The sequence below is a fragment of the Octopus bimaculoides genome, chromosome 1 (genome assembly GCF_001194135.2).
Source record: "Octopus bimaculoides isolate UCB-OBI-ISO-001 chromosome 1, ASM119413v2, whole genome shotgun sequence".
Lineage (NCBI taxonomy): Eukaryota > Metazoa > Mollusca > Cephalopoda > Octopoda > Octopodidae > Octopus > Octopus bimaculoides.
Genome location: NC_068981.1, coordinates 79,065,954 through 79,078,190, shown reverse-complemented (window position 1 = coordinate 79,078,190; position 12,237 = coordinate 79,065,954). Strand labels below are relative to the sequence as shown.

Genomic DNA, 12,237 nt, shown 5'->3' with positions numbered 1-12,237 from the left:
CAAACGATTCTTCGTTTTATTTGCTTTTTTCATTTTAAATTTGCTTTAACCCTAACCCTAACTCTAACCCTAACCCTAACGTTAGGGTTAGGGTTAGAGTTAGGGTTAGGGTTAATTGTTTCAGAATCGTTTGTTAATGTAGTCGGCGCTTAATGTATATCGGCTGAATGGACGTCAGTGATTGGTTGAAATTACAGAAATACGACAACTTTAACATGGAATAATTTATGGATTTCTTTTTTTTTTAAGAAGACTAAGAGAAAAAGATGTTTTATATGACACATTCTACCAGTGTTCCAAGTTTCAAAGTGTTTCGTTAATGAAAAATGTGGCCCCCGTTTTGGCACTGTGAGGAAGTGTCTCCTACTATAGTCTGAGTTTGACGAAAGCATTGCAGGTGGAATTGGTAGAAGGTAACAGAAATAAACCTGTCAGTTATGTATATATGTGTTTTATTTCCTTTTCCATTTGCAATGGTTTATTGAAATGCAAATAACAGTTTAAGGAGTAGTGGCAAAACAGTATATTTCTGTAACAATATCATGTCTCCATAAATAATATGCAGAATTGCCATGATTCACATTCCACAAACTGTATGTGTGTGTGTATGTGTTTGTATATATGTTGTGTGCATTTTTGTATGTTTTGTGTGAGTGAGTGTGTTGTCCTGGAAGCTGAAATGTTCTTCGCTCGTCTTAGATTCAGGGAAGTTCAGATTGGCAATAATGATAGATAGGATGAAGAGATAGACTTATAAAGGAAGCAGATTTTCTACAAAACAACTTGCTGAGGGCTATAGAGAAGTTCATGATGCCATAGTGGCAGAAAACACTTGAAGTAGAACCATGAAAGCTACTGGGGTATCAATTTTTTTTTCTGCAATTACCAATTTTAACAAATCTGTTGATATTTTCCCCTTCATTGTTTATGTATTCTTGCCAACATTCCACTATTTTGTCAGTGCCTTGATGATAGAAATCACCAGGTTTTGATTTGAAGAATTCATCAAGCCACATATTCAGCTCCACATCATTGTTGAACAAAATGCCATGCAGACTGTTGGAGAGCTATCAGAAAAGGTGATAATCTTAAGGTGCTGTACTAAAAGAATATGGTGAGTGTGGTAGAAGTTTTCAACCAAGCTCTTGAATAACATTTTTTAATCAAAATAATGATAGTGGAGCAAGTATTATCTTGTTATACATTCTTGTTGAGTCAGTGCATTTTCTGAATGTAAAGCTCTGCATTGACTTTGTAGTTGTTTTCAAACATTTTCTAGTTGATTATCTCCTTTCAATCCCACCAAACATAGAGGCAGTTCTTGCTTAGCTGAGGTGTTGCTTGCTTGATGGGACTCAGCCAATCCTTCCTCTGCTTCATATTGATGTAAAGACACCATTTTTTATTGCTGATGACAATGTGGTAAAGAAATCTTTGTGTCCCCAAGTAGCCTGGTATTATGTGAACAAACTGGTAGTGATAGAGGAGTGATGGAGTTTCTCTTTTGTTCAGAACAGTGGCACCCATGCACTGAATATTTGGGTCTTACATATCAAGTGAAGGTGTCAGGAGAGCATCTCATCTACTGATCCAATTCCCTAGTGTGTTGGTGTGGATCAGCTGGGTCAGTCAATCCTCATTAAACTGAACAAAATGGTGGAATTGTGAAGAGTCTGTGAGGTCCAATTTTCCCACCTTTCAGTGACAGCACCTTCTTTTTACACAGTTCAAATGTCTTGAGTGGCCTTGACAGTTTTGGAACTGTGATTGAAAATGAAGAAAAGCAGGAGTTGAAAATATTCATTTTCCCCAACTCCACCATCATATGTTGGAAAAGAGGTAAAATTTATTCAAATTTCAAGATAAACAAAAGTTGTAGAGGAAAAATAAAGCTACAAAAAAAAACTCATTAAGCACTATGATAAAAATATTTTCTTGTGTTAATTCAGATAACATTGGAAAAAAACAAATGAATTTATCCAACAATCCAATAAGAGTCAGACTTGGAAAGATTGTGGAAGCTGAATAGATAACTATAAGAGTAATGGAAGCCAAAGAAAGAAAGTAGTTTGTGCATGTTCTGCCATGTGAAGTGTTCCTGATTGTTAAGTTGTGTGCTAGAGAGAATTGAAATGTTGGTGAGATGTGTGTGAAGAATGATAATGAACACTCCACTTGAAAAGAGGCATGAAAGTAGGTTGTTAAATGTAAAAAGTGTATGAAAGTGAGGGAGTCAATCTGAAGTAGACCCAACAGAAGGACTAACAATTCAAATTGATAGCATTATGGTAGACAGTGATTAAGGATATGAAGGCAGAGAAAGTAGCTGGTTTATTAGGGATAGTTGTTAACATGCTTAAAATAGCTGGTGAAATAGGATGCAGATTAGTCACTTGAATAATCAATCAGGTAATACAGGTAAGCCTCAAGGGCAAGGGAGATCTACTAGAGATAGGAAATTACAGAGACATCAAGCTGTTGGACTAAGTTAAAAAAGTAGTTGAAAGAGTTCCTGTAATTGACAAAAACAGTATTAGCTTAGATGGAATACAGTTTAGTTTTGTAACTGGAAGAGGTACCACAGATATCACATTCCTTGTGTGACAGCTGCAGAAGAAGTATTTAGCTAACAATAAGATTTGGTACTTAGAATTTGTTGACTTGAAAAGGCCTTTTGACTGGGTGTTACATTTTGTTACCTGGTATTTATTAAGGAAACTAGGGCCATTCAAGCTATGTACAGAGTTACAGTCAGCAAGGTGAGTCTCAGAAATGCGTTGAGTTTGGAACTTCAAGTCCATCAAGGCTCAGCTTTCATCCCCTTTTTCTTTATTATAGATTTCTCTGCTCTAACAGGAGTTGAAAACCAGCTCTTCATGAGAATTTCTCGGTGTTGATGACTTAGTTGTTAGAGAAGAGTCTGTAGATTTAGAGAAGAAATTCCAGACATGGAAACAAAACTTGGAATTGAAAAGTCTTCAAATAAACTTAACGAAGACTAAAATTTTAGTATGTAGGGAAAGAAACAGGACAACTTCTACCATCAGAGAAATGTCTGTAATCGATATGCAGAAAAGGATCAGGCAGAAATTCTATACAATGTACTGTATGTGAATACAAGATATAATAGGTTCACAGGTAGGCTAACAGAAATTACAGCAAGTGCATAGGCATAGAGGCAATAAATACCAGGAGCACATGGAAGTAGATAGTCTCTAATACCTGGAAAATTCTCTAGAAGTAGTTGATAGCTTCTACCTAGGTGACTATTTTATTAGGTGATGGGTGCTGTGAAAATATAGTAATCTGAGAAGGTACAGGTTCAAAAAAAGTTCAGAGATATTACCCTTAATAGCAACTAAGGACTTTTCCATCAGAGTGGAGGGAAGACTGTATGATGTTTGCATGCAAACTGCAATGTTGCATGATATGGGCTATAAATGCAAAAGAATTGTGAAAACTAGAAAGATATGAAAGCAAACATGCTCTGCTAGGAATGTAATGTTAATACACATGAATGATGGCATACAAATAAACTGTAAGAAAATATCATCAAAGGATTCAGATGATGCAGTACAGAAGAGAGAAGACTGCTTTGGATTAATCATGGAATGCATATGGAAATTGGCAGCTGTATAAAGAAGTGCTGCATACTTAAAGCAAATGCAACTAAGGAAGACTTGGATGAGATGGCAAAGTCTGCTACTGAGGTGTTACATCTCTCAAAGATGACAAAAGATAATTACAAATGATAATATTCAATGATTGAGAAGACACATTTACCTGTACAATTATTCAGGTAGTGATGTAGGCTGGAATAAATGATACATATATCTACAACTAGGACTTATGCTTATTTTATACCTGCTAAATTGTCATCTGGTGCTTTCTTGCCTATTCAGTGCTCTCTCATCTATTGTCCCTCACTTTTCGGGAGAAACATCTGATCTGGTCATATATAAATCCATCCTCTGAGTATCAAGAGATTGTGTGGGATCTGTTGTCATCCTATACACTCCCGCATTGCCATCACTCTTATCATTGCTATCTCAACTGCCCTTTAAATGTGCTCTCCATCACCAGCAAACATCACCCCCTCCATACTTGCAACTGTCTAGCCCCACCTTTTTCTCCTCCAGGCCACTCATTATTGACATTACCTACACTCTCTTACCTTCAACCATTTTTGGAACTATCCATTATTCATTCTCCCCCCCCCCTCTCTCTCTCTCTCTCACATTGCAATCACTGTTTTTCTGCCTTCTGAATCTTCTCTACCCTCTTCACCATTGCTCATCTTCTGTAGTCACCTTCTTTTCTACTGACCTTATTGGTTATGCTGCCTGAAACAAATAATTACAACATTAAGCAGCAGAAGACTTTTGTCTTGTGGGAAGCAAGACAACCTCACCAGTGCTGTTATAGGAATGAAATGCACCTAGTACACTCTATAATGTGGAACAAGTGGAAGAGTGTTGAGAGGGCTGTCCTTTATTTTTGACTCATGAAGGACATGATAACCTCTCTCATGCTGGTGCCATGATAAAATGCCCCTGGTACACTCTTTAAACTGGCTGGTATTTGGCATTCATCCACAGAAAGAAACCAATTCAAAATGAAACATAAGAGTGAAATGTTGTTCTTTAACCTATTTATGGGCACTATGTCCCAATAATAATTATCTCAGGTTGCGATAACCTGTCCAGACATGTAATTTCTGATCCTCATATGAACTGAGTGTATACACTATACTGATGAATATTTGTGCAAAGTCATCCATTGCCAACAGCAACAAATCTAACTGGATTCTTTTCTAGTATGCAAACAAAGTAACTGGAGAAATATGTTTCTGTGTGTGTATGTATATGCGCACACACCTGCATGTGTGTACACCATTTAAGAATGGTTAAAAAGTTCCCTTCACAATCATGTGATCCTAGGATCCTGATACATGGAACCTTGGCCTTTTATTTTTGCTTTAGGTCATCCAAAGTTTTGTGAGTGAAACTGAGTAGACAGAAACTTTATGGAAATCTGTCGAATGGATTGGACTTGAAATTCAAAAGTACAGCTCTTTTGTGCACAGTGTCATACAGGTTTTGTCTGAGGATTATTTGAAGGATTCATGTGTCTGTGAAATGTTCAACAGATTGCATGCTAATTCAGTGACCTAGCCCTGAGCTAACGAAAGTAAGTAGATTTGGTAGATGGAAACTGAAAGAAGCCAATTATGTATAAAGATATCATCATCATCATCATTTAATATCCACTTTCCATACTCACATGGATTGGACAGTTTGACAGTTTTTTTTTTTTAAGTCAGGATGCCTCTTCCTAATGCCAACCACTTTATGAAGTGCTTTTCTGTCCGTACCATCAGCACTACTGAGATTGCCGGATAACTTGCATGACAGAAGAAAAGGAAAAAGCTCCCACTACTAAATAGGAAGTATCTGAGAAAGAAAGGTGGTTTTATTCCAGATGTTGAAAAGCTAAGGTAAGATAGAGGGACAAGTTCATGTGTCTTGCTCTAGAGGGGATAACATAACTCTCCACATTATATATATATATATATATATATATATATATATAGGGAGTAGATGAGATAAAAGGAAGATAGTGATGGCATGCCAGAATAAATTCTCAAGCTACAGGAAGGTAAGCATAAGGGAAGATATGGATAGTGGGTCATGGGAGGGAAAGTGTTTCATAGAATGTAAGAAGGGGAGTCACAGATGGTGAAAGATGAGGCTGGATGTGAATGTATGAAGTGATGGACAAGGGTAGATAGTAAATGGGAGTTGAGGGTAGAAATTAGGGAACATTGAGAATGATAGCAGATAAAAGTATTAAGAATAGTCAAGGAAAGATATCTGGCTGAAAACACAAAAGGAGGTAATTGGTGGAAATAGTATTGGAAGGGGTGATAATGAAAAATGTAAGTGGTTCCAGGGAGGGAAGTAATCAGACAGGAGGGGTTGTAATATGTACCAATTTTGCTTTCAGGTGATTACAGCAGCTGAGTAGTAACATAGCCAGAGGAATGATAGGTGTGAGGGGATGAGAATTGGGAGAAATGCTTGACCGGTCAGAGAGAGAGGGAGTAGGGTGCAGGGCCTCACACATATGTTTGTATATGTGTATATATCTATATGTATATATATAAAGCTGAGAATGTCTGTATGTGTGCATCACTAAAACTCTAGAACTATCCAACCGATTTCATTCAAATTTTATACATGCCTTACTTAGGGTCCATGCAGTGTCATGGACCAAAATAATGTTCAACTTCATGCCTAATGCGAGCCCAGAGCAATCTCTTATCTCTTACACTATTTTAGTATTACGTATCAAAAGTGAAACAATAACATCTCTCATGTAATTTGAGATAATACTTTCAGTTTTAATAGTTTCACCATTAATACTTTCACTATGTATATAATATATACCAATGCACCATTCACAACATAGTAAATAGCTACTATATTGAGTCTAGCACTAATTTTAAACAAAGATATTATGCGCATTTAAACTCGTTTAAATAATAAAAAGAATAGCAATTCCACATCACTAGCCAGCCACGTACACCATCTGATTAATAGAAAAGTACAGTATAAACTTTCCTGGGCTATAATAGACTCGGGTATCCCATAATAGGGCCAACACTCCAGTTGTGGACTCTGCTTAAAATAAACCCTCAAAATTTTAGCCCACATCTCACCACATTTGCTTAATAAATACAAAGAGGCCTTCACTACATGTAAGCACAAATTCTTCCGCACTTTTAAATTCTTTCATAAATCTAAATGTAAGTTCACCCTCCACAAATAGCACCCACATGCAAACCCCTATGATCATTAACACATACCCCTCTATACCGCTTCTGTCTCTCCTATACCTCTATATCTCTTTGATAAGAAACAGGTCAGGGTTGGCAACAGAAAAGACATCCAGCTGTAGAAAATTTACCTCAACAAATTCCGTCTGAGCTGTGCAAGCATGGAAAAGCTCATGTTAAATGATGATCATACCATGTGTGTGTACATATATATATATAAACAGTGACAGAAGCAGTATGAATACTAGAAGGCAATCTTTACGTCCAACTTAACGTCAATATTTTGTTAAAACACCAAATATTGTATTATTTACATAAAGAAAACCTCTCATATGGACTAATAGTGTTTAAAAGTACTCATGTTTATATCATTAACAGACGAAAAATCATCTACTACAACCACAGGAACTGCCAGATCTCATGATTTAACCGTTTTGGACTCTTCAGTGGCAGACGTCCAGTAGCAATATAACAGCCAAATCTCAATGATACATAGAATTTCAGTGTCTTCTGAGGCACTGATGTCACATGTAGCCAGCAGACTTATTAAAAAATAATTAATAGCAACAGAAGCAGTATCAATACCAAAAGATAATTTTTATATCCAACTTAACATGGATGTTTTTGTTAGAACACTGAATGCTATGTTATTTACCAAGAGATAACTTCTCATATGGACTTGTGGTGGATATATTTATTTTGTTTCAGTCATTGGTCTGCTGTCATGCTTGGAAATCACCTTGCCTTAAAGGGTTTTGTCAATGCAATTGGTTCTATTACTTAAATCTGGTACTTATCCTATTTACCCCACATTTTACTGAACTAAGTTATTGAGATATAAACAAACCAACACCAGTTGTTAAGTGTGAAACCTAATTTTTTATTTATCTATTTGCAATTTTCTGTTCTCAAGTTGTGAAAGGAAATACCTGAAAATTTGGTTGATCCTTGTACTGCAGAAATCAGATATGTCCACACAAAATCTTAATACCCTTAACTACAGAAAACAGTTTTATTTAACAGTCTATATTTTGTTGAGGAATGTCATGTATAAAACTATGTTTTGTTGAGGTCTGTCAAGTTTACTGAGGCAATGTGACCTGCAGAAAATACCAATTCTATTTTTGTTTTTGGTAGATATTTAACATCATTAGTCGAATAACCATGTAATTTAATTTTGAAGTTAAAGGCTAAATGCTATTTAAATATATTTTTGTTTGTGTTTCTCAGAATTGTTTTTGTTTTAAAAGAAGAAAGCTTCCTAACTGTCATAGTCAATATGTTATTACATTTTATTTTTTTTATTTTTATTTTCTAGAAAAGTACAATAGAAGCCATTCTAAAAGATGTATATTAAAAAGACAAAGTGAACAATAGATCAACATTTTGCTGTATTGGAAATCTCTCTGCCTTGAGAGAAAATCCTTGAAATAATCAAGAAGCTATTACATAGATTATTATTATTTGACTGTTAAAATAAAAATATGTGAACTATTATATTTGACTGTTCTTTTTCCCTTTACCCATTAAAATGTTGGAATCATTTACCTAATTTAAATTAGCTATAACTAAATCACTATACAGTTGTATGCTGTGTGTGTGTGTGTGTGTTTGTATTTATATGTGCACAAACACATACACAAACACACACATACACAGAGGTAATGTGTGTATGTGTCTATATATGTGTGTGTGTATGTATGCATGCATATACATATATATATGACAACTGGCCATAAGAATGCAATACTATTTCAACCGTCTCAGAAAAAACTTTTTCTTCCTTTTTTCCTTTTTTCTTTTCTCTTTGTTTCTTCCTTGTCCTTTCTGTCTTCTTGTCTTTCTTTTTCTCTAACCAAGCCTCCAAAAATTCACCATACACACACACACACACATATGTATTCAAAAATTACAAAAAAACATTCCCTTCTCCATTTAAATCCAAATTTTTCACCTAATTCACATACGTATAAAAAGCATAAATTTTCTCTAAAGATGTCATTCCTGATGATTCTCCAAAATGAGATGAAAGTGTTCAATAAATAATTATAAAAATGTCCATAGCTTACACCAGGTACATTGTATGGAGTTTCTACCCATGCCTTTTCTACAGATCGAGCAGGGCCATCTACCTGAAGGAAGTTGTGATTTGACAGCCTTCCTACTTACTAAGACTTTGGTTTTGGCTAGGTTAACCCTAAGGCCCTTCGATTCTAGACCTTGCTTCCACACCTTAAACCTCGTCTCCAGTTTTGGTAGTGACTCAGCTATTAGAGCAAGGTCATCAGCATAGAGGAACTCCCAGGGGTAGCCTGTCTTTAATTCCTCTGTTATTGCCTGGAAAACTATAATGAATAAGAGGGGGCTACTTGGAATTCTTCACTATACTCATTGCCAACTCTCACTTTACTGACAGCATCCCTGCACAGGGCTTGTAAAGCTCTTACCAGCCACTCGTCTATCCCCAGTTTCCACATTGACCACCAGATAAGGGATTGGGGGATCCTGTCAAAAGCTTTCTCCAAGTCAACAAAGCCAAGTACAAAGGTTTATCTTTGGCTAGGTATTTCTCTTGCAGTTGCCTTACCAGAAATATAGCATCAGTGGTGCTTCTGCCTGGTACAAAACTGAACTGCATCTCATCTAGGCTAACTGTCTCCCTAATTAGTTGGGCTATGACCCTCTCTGTAACTTTCATCACCTAATCCAATAATTTGATACCCTTGTAGTTTCTATCTAAAGCATTACCTTTACCTTTGTAGCAGTTGATTATGGTGCTGCTGCGCCAGTCATTGTGTATGACTCCTTCATGAACTATCTGGTTTACAATACTAGTGACTAGGCCATAACCCACACCACCTGATATTTTAAGCATCCCAGTAGTGATTCCTGCTGGGCCAGTTGTTTTCCTTGTCTTCATATCCTTAGTTGCTTTATCTACCTGAGCACAGTCGATTTGGATAGCCGGTCCCTCAGTTGGGTCAACCTTTGGCAGACTCTCCTCCTCCCATTCATTCTACACGTTCAGCAGTCTTTCATAATAGCTTCTCCAAGCCTTTTTCTATGCAGGATCATTAAATGCAAGGGCACCATCATCCATGCAGACACATTTCTATGACATGACTATTTTCTCTTATACACTGTCTTGCAATCCAAAATACTTCAGTTCTCTGGTCCTCACGTCACTGAGCATTGGCAAGCTTCTTCTTTTCTGCTACTCCCTTGGCTATATATACCTGTCTCTTACCTTTCCTTGTGGCTATCTGATACATTTTCCTGCTACCCCCTTTCTTCCAAGTATTTCAAGCCTGTTTCTTTACTCTAATGGCCCTATCTACAGTATTGTTCCACCACCATGTTACCCTAGGTCTGGAAGGGACTTTGCACCAGCCACAGATTTGGTCTGTGGCACTCAGCAAGCTGTCTTGCAGGAATTCCCAGCTGCCTTCTATGTCACAGGACTGTAACTCCTCTTCCTTGTCATCAAATTTCTTGGTAAGGATATTCCTAAATCTCTGATCATGTGCAGGATTCCTAAGCTTCCAAGTCCTTCTCTAGATTGGTCTGGTTTTTGACAAATAATACTACAGCAGATTCATTGATAACATCAAGCACCATAACAAATAATCACAATAATATTACATATACCTCTGAACAGAAATATAGAAATAAAAATTGCTCACATAAAAATAAAGAATCATGTTCTTTAGAAGGTAAATGAACAAGATTTAACGTGATATACAAATGCATAGTTATATTAACTGATAGTTTAAGTAATATGGTGTATATAGGGAGTTCTGTTAATTTTAAGCAAAGATTTTTAGCACACATACATTCCTTTAAGCCTAATATAACTAGTAATAGTACTTCATTAGCTACCTATATACACAAATTGACACAAAATAAAGTTAACTATAGATTAGATTGGTCAATAATAGATTCAGCTGCACTATACACACATAAGACTAATAGTTGCTGTCCCTGTACAAAGGAATCACTATATATTTTACTGAATACTTTTTTACTCTTTTACTTGTTTCAGTCATTTGACTGTGGCCATGCTGGAGAACCACATTTAGTCGAGCAAATCGACCCCGGGACTTATTCTTTGGAAGCCTAGTACTTATTCTATCGGTCTCTTTTGCCGAACCGCTAAGTTACGGGGACGTAAACACACCAGCATCGGTTATCAAGCAATGTTAGGGGACAAACACAGACACACAAGCATATACACACACACACACACACATATATATACATATATACGATGGGCTTCTTTCAGTTTCCGTCTACCGAATCCACTCACAAGGCTTTGGTCGGCCCGAGGCTATAGTAGAAGACACTTGCCCAAGGTGCCACGCAGTGGGACTGAACCCGGAACCATGTGGTTCGTAAGCAAGCGACTTACCACACAGCCACTCCTACAGTCAAAAGAATTTAATATATTGTCAATCAGAAGTGCTTTCAACATGTAGGCATAGGTTCTATAAAACTTTTAAGTATTATAAAAGATCCCAATTAATATTTACATTAGTGTCTATTATTTATAGTAGCGATATCAAAATAAGGAGATAATTATAAATAGATTGGTAGATAAAGTAACTAAAATGTTGACTATAAACATATTTACACGACATATATTTCACATTAAATGATTGAGATATTGGTTTTCTTAGAATTTGAACTTGTACACATTTAACCCACAATAAATAAACCTTTATAGTTGTAATAATACAAAACAAATTAAAAATTTGAATTGGTATCTTCCAGTTATACAAATAAAAATATAATAGTAACACTTTGACCACTAAAATCAACCTTTTACATCTCAAATATGGAATGCAGGATAAGGTACCGCTTACACAAAATTGTCATTGATTACTGAGATGAACTTACCAAGAATATATATACAAACTTTAAAATTACCATACCAAAGTCTATCTACCTAAATCAAAATCTGTAAATTTTAATTTATTTTTCAAAAATACTTTTTCATATATTTTTCTGATTTTTAAAATAACATTCGATATATTATACAAACTTTACCGTCTCCATCCCTGATGAGTGGAAGTATTGTCTATCAATGTGTATAAATAATGGATTCCATTATAATGACAAAACGTTCATGAAACAATCATAAGATGCATTAATTACCATACATATATTTTTAATACAATACTGTTTTAGACACATATATCTTCATAAGGAATTTTTTTGATATTAAATTTATGCTATTATTTCAAAATACAGTATATATAATCGCTCGCATTAAATGTCTAAATACTTTATAGTATAAATATTTTTGACACTTCATACAAAGAGCACTCATTATAAATTCAGTGTATAATATTCTCACAGAATATTTTGAATTAATGATATATATATATATATATATATAC

At 35.6% G+C, this 12,237-nt stretch overlaps 1 protein-coding gene across 2 annotated transcripts in view; it reads left to right on the top strand.

Moving 5' to 3' along the window:
• LOC106874914 (ras-related protein Rab-22A) overlaps nucleotides 1–8,335 on the top strand; it is a 22,649-nt gene extending 14,314 nt beyond the window's left edge. The window contains exons 2-3 of one of the 2 annotated variants that reach the window (XR_001410062.2): nucleotides 962–1,114; nucleotides 8,157–8,335. Coding sequence is in view for 1 of the 2 variants with exons in the window: in XM_014922832.2 (XP_014778318.1) it covers nucleotides 8,157–8,195 (39 nt within the window). In the remaining variant the exon portion in view is untranslated. The remainder of the gene's footprint in view (nucleotides 1–961; nucleotides 1,115–8,156) is intronic. The other variant, XM_014922832.2, reaches the window with a different exon arrangement.
• The last annotated feature ends 3,902 nt before the right edge of the window (nucleotides 8,336–12,237 follow it).